Below are 16,500 nucleotides of genomic sequence, written 5' to 3' on the forward strand. Positions count from 1 at the left end.
CTGTTGTTCCCATAATTTTGTCAGCTACAGATATTGTGCCTAAACCCTTCACGGCTTTCCTTGATGTCCTGGGACTTTCACTCAGTCTGGTTCAAACCATGCAAAAATAGACCATTCTGCATATGCGTGCTTGATGTTGCCAGGAGTTCTCGTAGGATTCTCTAAGTAACCTACCATTAGCCACCCTCATTCATTTTAAATAGGTAGGATCGTCCGAGCCTATATGCTTGGCACTTATTGCTAGTATTATGACAACTTGGAAATAATAAATCCTTTCTATTAGACACATCAATTGAAACTTTCGAAAAATTTGAAAAAACAATGTCGTCTGGTTTATTGTTCGACCCTATATAAAACATAAGCAGTCTTAATAAAGATGGTCTGGCCTTCTCGATTTTCCACACTTCAACATTCGTGTATTCGCCCTGTATAAAAGAAATCCCAGAAAATACTAAGGTACTAGGCTGCGTGACAAATTTCAAAACATTATTTTTTTTTGTTTTCAACTTCTTATACCTTTAAATTCGGCCGTTAAAATACTTTACTGCATGCGCCAAAGCATACATATGTACATACGTATATAAATTCAAAAAATGAATACCACTGGTATTAACGTAGATGTATAACCATCTGGATGGAAAACTACCCGCAAGACAAAACTTTGTGGCTGGTCGGTTTCGAATGCAGTGCGGAGGCGATCTCATCAGAAGCTGCCTCGTGCCGAAGCTTGTTTAGGGATGAGTGGTCCTGTGCCCGCCGTCTACTGGAGCGAGTTGCTTCTCAGAACCACTGGAGTACCATGAATTCACGTGGAATACAAATTTTTGACTTTCTATAACATTGTTATTAATATTTAGAGTGCCTTCAAACTTTCCAGAATTGTACCTGATAGATTATTGCTTATACTGATGCCAGATTTCATACTTCTAGCTTAAACTTAAAGCAGTTTTTCGGGTAAATTTCTAAAATATAGTAATATGCTGTTATTAATTTTGTTTGAGCAGATATCGTAATGGAACATATTTTAGGACCTAGCTTTTTATCGATACATTACTGCGATTTTTTCAGATTTTTCGGTTGGATAGGTTCTAGGAACGAGACCTGTTTCACTTTTTGGGACACACATTTTGAGCCCTCACTTCCTGAGTTTCAGCCAATACAAGACAGAAGATCACTTTCGAAAAGTACTAATTGCGCGCTTTCGTTTGATACCCTATATGACTACATTCTGTGAAAAAAATTTTTGCTCCCTTCTTTCGCATCTATAGGATATATAGGGAGCCTCAATTGAACCCAACATAATGCCACTCGTTGCATGTGCAACAGCTCATAGACGACATGTTCTCACGTGACGATAGCTTTGACTTTTTCGGAGTAGATCTCGTTTACAGAGGTATAGGTAGACGATATTAAACCGATTTTAGTAAGGTTTTGTTTCACACAAAATCCTAAAAATCGGAAAAAAATTTGACCTGCATAAAACGACAGTAATAAAGGTCGGTTTGACAAACTTTTTGCAAAGTTCCATTATTTTCCTTGACTCGATTTTTCTTCACGTAAGAGACCTTGTACCTTAAAACTCACTTCGAATTCAACTTTCGGCTGTGCGATGAGGTACTTTTCGTGGTGTCAACTTTGCCACCCTTTATATATATATATTTTTTCGCCTTTTATTTTGTTATAAAAAGGCTTGAGCATAGGGTTCATTTCAAGCCAGACGAGATATTATTGTTGGTATATCAATAGAATGTTTAAATGTATATATTATCAATGTCCTAGGTGGTAATAATAAAAATTAAAGCCGAAATGTTCAACTGCATGATTTTGTATTTTTTACTTTTTGAAAAATAAAATACTATAGCGTACATAATTTCTTACAGTTAACTATTAGAGCTTACTTAATAGTATACGTAAAAGAGTCGTTCACTTTTCTTCAAATAAAATCTCATATGAAAAGTTGTATTTATTACGGCAAGGCCGAATAAGAAATATAATAATTTTAGATGACAAAGATATAAAATTAACTTATCAATGATACTGGAATTCAACTAATTAACGCCACAACAAGTATAAATAATTACGTTCGCTCGAAAGGAAACAATATTGTAAACAATGGAGGCGTAAAACTCTTGAATACTTCACAGAGATTGATTTGTTTTGATTCCTCTCGTTTGTATTTTCCTACCAAACTCAATAAATTAGATATCATATGCTTTCAATTAAGAGGGGTATTTTAAGTTTCTCAATGTTTGTGAATATTATATTCTAAAAACTATACAAGATAAAAAAAATCTTAAAGTATGTTTACATGGAGGTCGGAGACCAGAAATTCATTTCCCTTAATTCCGAGGGTTTCGCCTTCAGTGGCTTCTGACTCAGGTCTTTTGTGCTGTTTGTTTTGTCTGTACTACTTGATGTGTTGTTATTTGCCTGTCGATATGCGTCCTCTGCTTCCTCGTTCACGGATGTGGTTGATGCAGCCTCTCGCTGTACGCCCAGCAGAGAGGACAGGAACCATCCACTGTAAGAAATATGAACAAAAACCTGTTAGTTACGTGTCATGTCATTAATTTAGGCTGTAAGACTTACCGTCCTTCGGAGTGATTTGCAGTGGAAAGTGCAAAACTTCCAGTAAAATAGGGGTTAGGCTGATATTTCCTCATTGATTTTGGTGAGCCGAGTGGGGATGCTGGAAGAGATTTTGAACCGCGGCGTGAATGCAAGCGATTGTTTGGTGACTGTTTCACTTCAGAATCAGTCGAATCTTGTTGTTGAATAAGTTCACTGGTTTGATGCTGTTGATCTTCGATTGTTGTTGTATGTAGAGGATTATCTGCTTCGAAATCAGATTTTTCAATACTGTAAGAAAGCAAAAAGTTATACCATGATTAGTCTCTGCGATTGTCATTAGAATTGGTTTGAAGAATTGCATACGAATAGGAATAAGAAAAACCTCAGATATTTTGTATAACTAGATTTAAACAAAAAAAAAACAAAACAATCAAGCCTCTCTGCATTGTGAAAACAAGTTGATTTTTGTACACTATCCAAAATCGAAGGATGTCGAGGATGGGAGAGAGACCAAAAGAAATTAGTTCAGGGATACAATCCGTCATGGATTTCTCTCCTTCGATCGCGGTTCCGGGTCCACGAGGATCGGCTTCACGCACGCTCGTTTTAGGAACTTTCCACGATTTTTTCCAATTTCGCGTTAGGTTTTCAGATTTGGGTGGGGTCACGATACTACTTGTATAAGACAAATGAGAGTGGCTCGAAGGACCCCCTCTTTTATATTCCCGAGTTTAGACAGCACAGAGGAGTAGAGGGCATTTCGAGGGGACAGTTCCGTGGAGCTGCACTTAAATGCTGGCGAACCTGCGCAATCAACTTTCATCAACTCCATTTTTTTGGAATAGCTCCGCCTTCCTGTTGAGCTTAGCAAAACCGGTCATTCTGGCCATTCCTAACATCTACGATTATTACCAACTTCTTAAAGAAGATGAATTTTCGTTGATGTGCTGCTCTAAATAACCTAATCTGAAGAAGCTTTCTATATAAATCTCTCTCTATATTACGATAAATCAAATTCTCAAGCACTTCGACGTTTGTGTGGAAATGGGATTTAATTGGATTTTGTATGTATGAATGATGATATTACTATATCGTCCAGGGTCCAGGAGCTGTCAGTTTTACAGCTGAATATGAGCAATCACTTAGTTGTTTGAACAACTCGACTGCAGCATCATGTTCATATTGCCACGTTATGTTTTCACAGCCGAATTGAAAAACTTCATCTGAAGTTGCAGCGGATCCTTTCTTCTCAGGTTACTTTTCACTGTTTCAAATTCCATACATTAATCTTGCTAAGAATGGGTGCTGTCATTAAGTAATATGACTAATCAAAATTAGCGTAGATAACTAAATTTTAATCAGATAAGGTGTATGTATAAGTTGTCAAGTCTAACCAAAGATAGCTCATACAGCAATAACTGTTTCTGTTAAGAGTATATAACAATTATTATAGCGCAAAACGTTTGTAGGATGTTTACAGTTGTCAGGGGAGCTTCAATAATTAACATTGTAGATTTCGTAAATCTCTAGAGATACCAGCTAATTTTACTCTAACAACCTTTGAAAAAGAATCTGCTTTATTTTTGCATTGATGCCCTCTGGGAGCAGCTCACATAAGAACATGCTTAGAAATTGTTCTACATTACAAAACAAAACCTTGCCGACAAATCCTTTAAGATAGTGGATATCGTCGATAGAATCGACGAAGCTGCTGGAACATCATCGACGATGTTGCCACTCGAAAATTGAACTGTATTTGAAATTTCAATTAATCGATTCCTAAAAGATAGATTTTGTGTATGAGATAATGCAGTGACTTTGAACTAGGTTTCTCGTTTTATACATAATACCGACTCATTTGGTGCTGAGTCTAACACTATCCCTCCTAGCCAAAAGTACCTGATCCCTTTCGGTAAAAAAACACTAATGATGGAGGTTACACCTTCTAGAAAATGTGAAAGTGTGGCAGGTATCGTCATCCTCTCCTTTAAAGTAAATGCAGCCAGACGATTATGATTTGCCAATTTTGTGTTGGAAAGATCGTAAATATCTGTGCCCAATTATAGCTGGGTTAGATATCAACCTGCCACCATCTTAAACATTGTCGTACGTGTCTGATAAATTATGCGGTCTATTTACCCGTTGATTGATTCTTCTAAGATTGCTGCCATGCACTAAGGGTACGAGCCCTCTCTTTAGGAACGCCTTCTTATTCTCCTCAAATTTTTTGAGGCAAATAGATTCCTGGTCTGCAGCGAGTAGATCGATCAGTATTACATCTGCTATCATTGACACCGCTGGCTCTCAGGGTAGTAAGCAGAGCCATAAAGAAGAACGGACTGAACCGCGCCCGTTAATAAGCGGAACTTACTGGATACGGGGCCGCTGACGTTAGGCCATTAACGAGCCGATCGCAAACAATAATGCTTGAAGAAGCTTGTCGTCTAGTCTATCATAGTATTCACAAATTTATATAGGAAGGATTATAGAAATCCGCTTTCGATTGGGACGGTCATTTTGGCCTTCTCCAGACCTAATGAGATTCCTGCCGCCTGTGTATGGGGGGCTTGGTCGGTTGAACGACTACATTATCCACGTATCCGTCCAAGTATGAATAGTCGGATCTTAATTTTCAATAGACCATCATATGAAATGTTCCAAAGATCCTTGGACCCGCCCTGATATGATCATAATTCTCCGTTGTTCTTCTCGTTTCCCGTAGAAAGGAAGCGATCCCTTATAATCCCTTAAACTCTGCCATATAGTAAGCCCATAAATTCCTTTAGTGCCGGCGGAAAGCAATCGAAACTAATACTGATCAAACCAATAGTTTCGATAGCTTTCCACCGGTACCAAAGGTTTTTACGGTAATGAAATCAGAAGTTTTGATCACTTTCCACCGGCATCAAATATGTTTATGGGCGTATTAATGGCAGAGTTGATAAACAAATTATTAACCCATATCGACGAGACTTTCTTAATACAGTCTGGAATATGATTAGCAATTGGACCACCTTTGCATTTCTATCGACTTCAAGAATTCCAACAATAGCATAGCCGGAATAAAATTTTATACAGCCTTTAGAGAATTCTAGATCATAACAAAATCGATTAGAAAGGCTTTGCGAATTGATGGTGGCTAGAGCTGTCGATGTCAGCTAGTTTTACCAACAACATCATACATATCTGTGAATTTGCATAGTCGCTCGGATAAATTTTGTTTTTAAATGCTCAGCTTTACTAGCTTTTACATGTCTGTGCAGCTAAATTCTACATTTTAACTGAGCGGAAAAAAAAAGAGGGATGGTGGGTTTGAGAGCCAGGAGACCGAAAGACAGCGTGTATCTGGTAATCCTGATAACATTCGTCTGTAACGAAATAACGAAATCTCCTTGAAATAAAACTATTAAAGATGTGAGGCTTCTAATCACTCTGAATCTATCTTGATTCCTTGTTTTGGCGTATCAATCCTTCTTAATTGTTCTAAATTCAGAATTTATTGTGTTTTTACGATCACCCAGCTTTATCCGACATCATTTCAAAGTGATAGAAAGAGAACGAGGGTGCACAGTTGTTTTAGTAGTGACTTCATAGCGCTTAATACGTAAACTATTTGCATAGTAGTTGTTTTTACATTTCTATCGGATATTTTTGTGGGCGAAATTGATCAAAATATGCGCTTTTATTGAAAATGTCAATTTATTTTCAGACAAAAGCAAAAAAGACATGTGTTAAACATCGAATGGAACAGTTGCGTAAGAGACTACGTAATGAAAACGTGGCCACGAGGAGCGAATTCAACCCCTAGAAACAAAAATGTATCCGAAAAATAAATGAAAAAAAAAAATACCACATGCATATGCCTAAACTTATAAAAATTGAATGTGAACTGAAAGTCACCCCATAATATGTCTACCAAGAAGACGCCCAAATTCGATAATCTAAAAGAAATAGAGTAGAAGGAAAGTATTCTCGTAAGGAGAGGAAGTAATTTTAATATCTTTGATATTTTTTCTGGATTTGTAAAATAGTACAGCATTCAGTCCCCCACATAATGACAATAGTTATAACAATTTTGCAAGTATTGCACTTTAGTCAAATGGAATTTTCGGTCACACATGAGTGGAAGGATTTCTACCGATTTCTCCATGAAGCGCTACAAGACATTAGTCACAGTTGTACTCATCGTTAATAATCGACAATATGACGGCTTCGAAACTCGTAAAATTGCCATTGACACTTGGCAAATGTTGAAAAAGATTCTACAGTGAGGAATTGCATGAAATGAGGTGCATTTCAAGTAATTTATTAATTTAGAAAGTGTTGTCGACTAATTAATTGCACAGATAATGATAATGAAACAGCATCTGATCAGCTTCATTGAAATCAAATAGGTGGAAAAATATTAAAGAAACTCTGGATGCTTTATACTCCACAAAGGAATGAACGAGAGACATATAAGAGCTCTTGATATGGGGCCACACCAACTTATCTTCAAATCGACAAATAACTCAAGGTGGTGTTACTTATGCCAATTTCAAAACAATCGTTAATAGGTAAGCAGAAAACATATGGAAGACATAGGTTCCGCCCAGGTAGCATTTTTGTAATAGACGAAGATGACTTACAGTTTCATCCGGGACAGAGGCGCTACCTCACTTCTTCTCTGGGGGAAGCATGATCGAAGTGGTTCGCATATGTCAATCGCTCTTTTTATAATTAGCAAAACACAAAATGAGAGACCAAATTTTTGCTTTGCTAGAATTTTTGGGGGATTAAAGGATCGTAAATCCGCATCCACTTGTCGTTGGAGCGGACCAATTTTGTGATCTATGGATCGTTCTTTTTGGGCTTAGCACTGAAACAAGGAAAAAGTACAAAACGAAGAAAAATCGAGAGGTGAATCACAAAAGTAAGAACAAGTTACTTTCTATTTGGTCTGGTCCGACATCGGGTGTATGTGGACTTAGGATCTCTCAATCGTCAAACAAAAAATTCTAACATTTTTGTGTTTCTGAAAAGTTAGAAGAACTGACAGCATTTTGAGAAAATTTTCGTTAAAAATGGGCGGTTTTCAGAGTAGTTTCCGTAATAAATTTTAGTAATCTTGTGCTCATGAAAGGCGCCTGATCCAAGATTCTATGCTGATAAAAGAAGATGACAAGATGAAATTCTGACGCAAAATGCACTGGGTAATATCTTATAATAGCTTATTTTGCAAAACCTGAGACAAATCAATACTTAGCAAGGGTGCTATGAGGTGAAACGGTTATGATTAAGAACATGCCTTTATCTCTATAAGAAAGCAAAATAAAAGAACTAGCGAAGGTAAACTAAAGAAACAGACGCAGATACCGTAAAACAACCGAAAGACAGATTTCTCCTTTTGTGAGATCAAAAATGGAATACAGTCCAATCCGATTTCAATACCGAATTTTTAGGTTTACTTCCAGGTACGTTGCACAAAGTCATGGTCACATTAATTTATTATTGCTGAATCACTCTCCACCAATTTTTCGATTATATTACCAACCGAAATAAATCCTGAACATAAAAACGACTGTACACTTTGATATTGAATAAACTCGTCACATAAAAGCCGATATTTACACTGTAAACACAACACCGTCGAAACAACAGATGCTGAATCAACTACCAACTAATCCAAAGTGGTCGACTATGCATCATCGCAGCCCGCATTGACTTTCCAAAAATTCCAAACGCACGCGACCAGGTATGGGTGAAGGCGAAACAATTACGCAAGGTTACTACTACATTAGACATGTGCATATTTTCAATACTCATTATTCTTCAAGTACTCACTTGGCCACAGTAAATCCACGCGAAGATAGCGAGCGACCACTGACCATAAGCTGGGCAACTTTTACTATTGAACTGCCACAGGCGGCGCTAGGACCCTTAAATCCGTCGTCAGTTCCAAATGGTTTTGGTGGATTTTTGACACCGTCTATTGGTGCTGTTATGGTTTCTAAAATGAAAATAGAATGAAATTTCATCAGATCTCCTGCTAATTTTACAGTAAATATAAAAAAATTAAATGAAAAATATGTAAAATGAAGAACACTCACAATAACCTATTAAATTTTAGTAATCCCGATAACTTTAATGTGTTATTAGAAACTTAAATTGCGATAACTTCGCGGAAATTATTGAACTAAGAGTTCAAGAAAGCTTGCGAAACTCGTGGATTTGAGTACAAAAGAGATGCGTGTTCAAGGTACAGCTTGTGTTTGCTTAGCAACCGATCGCCAGCAAATTTATAAATACGAAAAAGATCGACTCGAGACCGTGCTGGATGATAGCCGAAGTAGTCTTCGGCTTGGGGGTTTCGCGATTCCACCTGAAGAGTACTAGAAACTCGATTGTCTGCAACTTCGTTACGTGGATATGACTCACTTGTTGACTCCGCGGTGTTGGCTTTGACTCGAATCTCACTATTTCCCAGACTGTACACCTCTCACATCTCGATAAAACGTTACTTTGACCAAATTGGGGCCCATATTCAATGGCTTGCACCCATATGATGTCATCGAAAATTATCTGTAAATTCTCAGAAACGAGTTCGTCTCTCCTCGAAACCATCCAAAACGAGATATTGAAGTATAGATAGAGCATTGACGTCACAAAGATGCGGATTTAGGAGGTGTGTATGGCTAATGCACCAATCAGAGGCGAGTCCGTTGGTGTCAGATCTCGTGATATCGGTGCTGGCGGAAATAGACGGGGAAAACAACAAGTTCGAGATATTTGCAAACAGCGGGAACAAGAAACAACTCGTGGAACCACGCGATTGATATTTTCGAGCCAAAGATCAATGTAGAGTGTGTGCATGTTTACGTTCCATTTATGTTATTTATGCGTTTCTTGTGATTGTCGAGGGAGATTCCGTTTATTATTCGCACGCTTAAGCGTTATGTTACACTTTCCGAGATAAAGGCTGTAGTTTGGTTCTATATTCATTGATAAATATTTTCCAATATTATTATCACTGTAACGTTAATGATGCTGTTTATCTTTTTTTCTCACGGCTCGTGCAAAATATTTATGAGAAAATATTAGCCGATTATTGAAGGACAGCTTCTTTGAAACAACATTTTACTAAAAAATGTGTCACATTTTCCATATTAAAGTAAAACACTTTTTGTCTAGGCTAGAAATATATAGAAACTTAAAGTAATGAAAACGAGGCAACAGAGTAATAGTACTTTCGCGGTTGGAATAGCTGTCAACAGACTTTATGCCTTAGTACATAGGTCGTGGCGGTGGTTGTAAACAAGGTTTTCTCCAGGTTTGGGGGCATGCGTTAGCGTTCATAATATATAATAGAACGTAAATTGCGATAAGATTGGAGGAGTCTTTGTAGGTGATAGATGTACAGGGTCATAGTTTAACATGGAAATATGTATAATTATGGTGTGCTGGTCAGTAAGACTAGCACGTTTCATTAGCAATACAAGATATATTCAAAAGATAATTGTTATTGTGCAACTTCGGGAATTATACTGATTCGATTCTTTCTGTATTTTAGGTTTTATGTAAAATATTACCTCCTAGCATCGATTCACACCCTGTTTGTCTATTCTATATTATTTATTCAGATACTTTTTGGACATATTTACACGAAATTCGATTTGGTTTGGAAATCTAAATTTCAAGAATGGTTTTGTTATTGTATTTAATTTAAGGAGGATATGAAAGTGGGATGTAAAAGCCTTCTTCATTGCAGAGTCATGTGCGCAAAAGGTCTAGATGAGCTATAATACTAAGGGTACATTTGGAGCCAATGTGATCAGCATTGCACTAATTCGGGAGTATTACCCTCATTCGGAGTAACAAATGAAATAAGTCGGAATATCGGCAGCTAAGCGCTTCAGGTATAAAAGTTTAGCGATCATCTTATGTATGGAACTTCCTATGCATGTTTCTTTTTGCACAAATTTAAAATATTCCTTCATATATGTATTTTATTAAGGGCGTAAATATTATGCTCATCCTAAACACATCTTCTTCTTTTTCTTCAGCCTTTGTCCCGTTCACAAGCGGGGCCGGCTTGTCGCCATTTGGCGCTATCGAATGCCTGATCTGGGTGCAATCTCGAGGCTTTCAAATCCCCATCTAACGTATCAAGCCACCGTTGTTTAGGTCTGCCTTTTGGTCGTTTACCATCGACTTCGATGTTCAGACCAATCTTGGCAAGTGAATTCTCGTTGGCACGAATTGCGTGACCATACCATCGAAGACGCCTCTCTCGCAAATTTTCCACGATCGGTGCAACCCCATAACGATCGCAGATATCCTCCTTTCGGATGTGATCTAAACGTGTGACGCCACTAGTCCAACGTAGCATCTTCGTCTCCATTACCGCAAGACGCCGTTCATTGTCTTTTATATCGACCAACACTCAGAACCATAGAGAGTGACTGGACGGACAAAATTGCGGTAAATTTTAGATTTGAGACGTTCGTTGATACGTCGATCACAAAGAACACCAGTTGTGGAACGCCATTTCATCCAGGTTGCGTTAATGCGTGAAGCAATTTCATAACGCAGTTCTCCATTGGCTGATAGCGTTCTGGCAGATCACTGCCGCTGACAGTGATTGTGCCTGTTTCATCCTAAACACATATTGTCTATTAACGCATACTGATGTATACATATATATACGCACATACCTATCTAAATTGATAACATGCAACTGAATATTTCTACTTTACTGTATGCGCCAAAGCATACATATGTACATATATAAGTACAAAAGTTGAATACCGCTGATACGAACGTAGGTATATATCCATCTGAATGGAACACTACCCGCAATGATTGTGGCTGGTCGTTTTCGATGAAGGGTGGATGTGATCTCACCAAACGCGCCTCCTCCTTGAGGAGCAGCGTGACCAAAACCGGCTACGAGTGACATTTTGCTCTATTTTTGTTTAAATCAAAACCCGACAGGGGTAGGAATTATTGTTCGAAAACCCCAGCTTGACACCTAGACTAGATTCAGCTAATACCACAAATACATCTTGAGCCTACCATCTACTGAAGAGCGGAGCGGAGCGACTTGATATTCAAATTAGTGCAGCGCGTCATTAGGCGAGCTCAGAACCATTGGAATACAATGAATTCACATGGAATACAAAACCTTCTATAACTTTGTTAGTAATAGTTGAATTGCCTTCAATCACATGCATGCAAAAACAATGTCAATTTTTTTCACCCATGAGTCTTGTGGGATATCGGATGTTAAGGTACGGTTCTACAACAGTAGAATAACACCACTCTTAATAGGAGCTGCGTGTGCTATCGAGGCTCTGCAGTCCTGTTCTGTCCCTAACCTTTCAACATTAAATACGCCGTAGGGTGCAATATTGTCAGACTACCTCAGTCCGAACGTTGCACACCTAGGCCATAGTCACATTCTAGACGAAGTATTTCGGGAAACGATAGGCTTAATTGTGAAATCCTCCAGGCTGGTGAAACAGTGCATGGACGCGTTGAGTAGTCTGGGCGACAGGCAGAAGAGGGTGACTTCTGGGTTCTCGGTTATAGGAACATACAGAGAGAAGAGCTAGAAACCCTCAGGCACTTGTCCCGCTCAGGCTACAACCAGACTACGGGCGCTAGGTAACGGCCAGTTCTAGGACGGTGAAGTTGTTATCTTTCGTGAATGCTTACATAAGAAAAACCCTTTAAGAGCTCAATATTTCGTTCACATAAAGTCCAATAAAATGTAATGCAGTACAGACAATAAAATTAGAAAGCTTTGAAGCTTTGAAGGCTATCCTTGACTTCTATGACCTTTCCGACTATAATCTGAAACTACTTATGAGTGCTAATAACAAATTCAAAATCCATTTGGAGCTAAATTCCATTTAAATCAAAAAACCTAAAAAAAATGGCCGACCACAATTCATAGGTTTTGCACCAGAATAATGCATCTGCCCATATTTTATTGATTTTGATTGCATATTTTACTGAAACGAACATTGCAATAATGGCTTTGATTACAAGATATGCCAACGTATAACTTCTGATTTGTTTCTAAAGTAAATTGCTGTCGTTTTACAACCGTAAATGAAAAAAAAACAATGTTGAAAGCTTTCCTAATTGTCGAGCTCTAGAAGTATGTCTCCTAACTCAATTAGTTTTCTATAACTCCAAAAAGGAGAATTAAAGAAAAGTTCGAATAGATATTGTTCATTTGTGACTCCAAAAATGTTCACATCAGAAGAGCCCATGCTGGCATGTATGGAGAGCTAGACAGCCCATTTCACTTAGCTGTTATCTCACTTCGTATCAGAGGAATACAACCATTGAGTGTAAATAAAATATGTTAAATTTTAATGCGTTCCTGCGCAAATAAAACTTCAACGGCAAAATATACAATCCCAACTTCTTTACAAAACGAGTTTCAATTAAATTGCATGTTATAGACAGACAATGAATCGATTCGTAACAAAAAAAATATTATTCCCACAACTTCTAAAAATGCACTGAAATCTCGAGATGTTATGACGCATAATCTGTTTTAAATTCCTAACACAGCCTTATATAATAAATACCAGCGTAATATATTTTAGAGTTCATGGATAAACCCACAATTGTGGAATTCATTATCAGTGGCTCAGTAAATCACCAAACAATCAATTTGAAAATAATGAATACGTATAAATTTGAAGGACGCATGTAAGGAAGAATCGAAAATTTTTAATCAGTATTTTTTAGGCAAGCAACAGGATGGAAAATATTTACCATTAAATTTCGTTTGATAATAAAGTGATTCACCCAATATTGTATAATAAATACATGTTGGAGTTTATTTTTAAATTGATATCATCCACTGCGGTAATAAATGGAGTACTACGAATTGGAATTCATCTAGGAATTGGATTTTTTTGAGCTGTTGTATTGGAAACAACTGCTCATATTTGTTTCCAAATGCTTTATTTCTCGATATTAATAATACATATAAAATATAAAATACTCCCACAAAATTTCAAACTGATATTCAATTTGAGTCCCGCATTATAATTTTCCGATTCAACATTGCCTTGCCTGCGGGAGAAAGCGTTTTTGTGTAACAGTTTTGAAGTTAAATTGAAATTCAAGTGTTTGATAATAAAAAAAAGGCTTGCAAATAAGTATATTCTTATCTGAAAAGATTTCGACATAATAGAGATCGGAGGTCCAGGTCCTGTAAAAGATGATATCATGGCAATGAATGGCAAATTCAATGATAAAAATACTACAGTTCATCCAAGTGCCAATTCTAAAAAGCTCCCATTTCTAACGGAAGGATGAAAGATGAACAGTATAATCAAACTTAACCTTACCATTTTATTATTTTTTTTACTGTCTTTGAAGAGTTAGCACTTACTTGCCGTGAGTATAAAAAAGATATTAACTTTGGAGAAACTGAGAATAGATGCCTTGGATTTAAAATTGTTTTGTTATAAAGTCATGGCAAGCGTCCATTATATCTAGGGTCCTTTATTCATAATGGATAGGATAATATCGACTAGTTATGTGTCATCTTGGTATTCGCAAAGAAGATTAAACTCATTTTGCAATCTAATCAATAATTTTTTATCGGTAATCGCCATTGAGGAAGAAAAGTGAAAAATAACCATAATGGGAAAGACTTCCTTTGAATTGGTACATTTTTTGGCGATATATGCGTAGAAGCCGCAAAGTCAATTCAGACGAAAGTCGTTGCAATGAAAATAATGAAGGAGAAATACGTTTGGAACATTCTGAATATATTGCTCACGGCGACACAAAAATTTTCAGTATACATCTATAGGTATAAGATTCGGTGTGTGAAAGGACGAATGCGTTGGCCACTTTAAGAAACATGACGAAATATCCAAATGCTGTATACATAAGTTCGGTGGGAAAGCTAGAGGCAAATTGACCCGCAGACTTATCGAACGATTGACGAAATACTTTTCGTCTATTTTTTGTAACAAAAAAAAAATCTTATAAAAATAATTTACCATCTGTCACACGTACTTTTCTCGGAAACGGCTGAACTTATTACGGTGGATTTTGCGGATGTATGCAGACTATGAAATCCCACCGTGCCAGTGAAAATGGGATGCACATTTTTTTTATCCGCATACAGCCATATAAGGTATCAAACGAAAGGTCGTAGTTAGCATTCGACTAAATTAGTACAAATGTAAAGTGGAACAGAACTTATACTCCAAAAATGTAGATATAAATCTGTAACAATTCGGGAAACCGGAAGCTAGACGCTTCAGGTATGAAAGGTGTTGTGTATTTCTTTTATGAAGAGATTTGAGTGTGGATTTGTCACATTAGTACGTAACACGTAATATATTTTGTGAAAATATACACTTTCAAGTGATATTGACATTCAAAGTCTTGAATTTGCAAAGAAGCGACTGCTTTGACCTATTATAACATTGTTAGTAAGAGTGCGATTTTCACCAAATTTGGTAGGATCATGCTTTATACTATAGCCAATATTGCTGCCATCGTGATTCTACGATGTACTTAAGGGAGTGGGGTGGGGGGGGCCACCATATAGTGCCAGCCTCCTGATTTTTTTCAGATTTTTCGGTAAAGCAATTTCTGATAATGGGTCCGTTAAAAAATGATCACTTCCACCCCTCCATATGTCCATATGTCTTTTGAAGTTACCGAAGAGTGGACCCATTTTCAAAGAAATAGAAGTTGTGCTTGCCCAGACCTATACCATTGATGAGAACAAGTCAAACAAACAAGATGCATTATTTTTGACCATCATTTATTACGCAATAAGAATTGTAATGAACCAGGGTAAATTGGTTCGAAATGACCAGTTAATCAGTGCTCCTCAACAAGAAATATCGACGAAATCTTTTTCAGCTATTGTTAAAAAATATCCTAGAACAAGATATATTGGTCCAGTACTCGCCGAAACACTGTTCTTCACCGCCAGGCTGAATCTACACTGAGGTCCAGAACGAATTCCGAAAAAGCATATATGAAATTTCTGGAAATGAAACCATTGCGTTTACAAGGTTGCTCGAGCTATTTGCATCTTTAGCGATATTTTATATCAAATCAGTGCGGAGTTTTTACCGACAATATATAATCCCAAGGGAAACGCTCAACGCTGCAATTTTGGACACACTCAATATACACGGCCAGTTGACACATAGTATAGTTATGGAAGGATGGACGATTCCGTAGCCTACATAACGACGACGAAATCTATGAGCGATACCATGACCATCAGGTTGTGGATAAAATCTGGCTCAATAGGTTACGGTGGGCGGGTCACTTAATCCGTATGGATGAGGATGATCCAGCCCGGAAAGTCTATAAGGGCAATATCTATGGTAGAAAAAGAAGACGAGGCAGACCCTGCCTGAGATGGAGCGATGGCGTGAGTCAGGACGCCAGACAGCTTTTAAAGATATCGAATTGGTGGACCTCGGCGCAAAACCGGGATGTCTGGACATCCTTATTAAGGCAGGGTTAGACCGGATACCGGTTGTTGCGCCGTCGATGATGATGATAGTTCCAACTTTCATGGTTTCTGAATGATACTAGAGAGCACGGTTTTACAATTAAACATCGCTTACATATTAAGTGCGAACTTGAACACATGTTCAGCCCTGATATTCGGATGAAATTTGGTTGAGCAAGTGTCGATATAGCGGATATAACATGGGTAGCCTCCTCATTCAAGCTATGACAGAGACACACTTCTATAAAAGCTTTTGAAATTCTGTAAGGATCCTATACTCGGGTGGATGATTTTGAGGATGTGTTCTGGTATTCAAATTACTGTGACGTCGACCACGGATTTAGAAAACTTCCAGTTCTAGATGCGGACTACTATGTCAAATTGACAATTTTTGCGTCATTATTCTGCAAATTCTAAGTGATCAAATA

General features: G+C 37.5%; 1 protein-coding gene across 1 annotated transcript in view; it reads right to left on the reverse strand.

Annotated features, from left to right (window-relative positions):
* Nucleotides 1-1,809: 1,809 nt before the first annotated feature.
* The window catches only part of LOC119653609, a 63,103-nt gene continuing 48,412 nt past the window's right edge, over nt 1,810-16,500 (reverse strand). Inside the window, exons 4-6 of the mRNA XM_038058371.1 lie at nt 8,395-8,560; nt 2,590-2,859; nt 1,810-2,521 (exon numbers count right to left, since the gene is read on the reverse strand). Coding sequence (XP_037914299.1) covers nt 2,305-2,521; nt 2,590-2,859; nt 8,395-8,560 — 653 coding nt within the window. The 3' untranslated portion in view covers nt 1,810-2,304. The remainder of the gene's footprint in view (nt 2,522-2,589; nt 2,860-8,394; nt 8,561-16,500) is intronic.

This window comes from Hermetia illucens, chromosome 4 (assembly GCF_905115235.1).
Source record: "Hermetia illucens chromosome 4, iHerIll2.2.curated.20191125, whole genome shotgun sequence".
NCBI classification, from domain to species: Eukaryota; Metazoa; Arthropoda; class Insecta; order Diptera; family Stratiomyidae; genus Hermetia; species Hermetia illucens.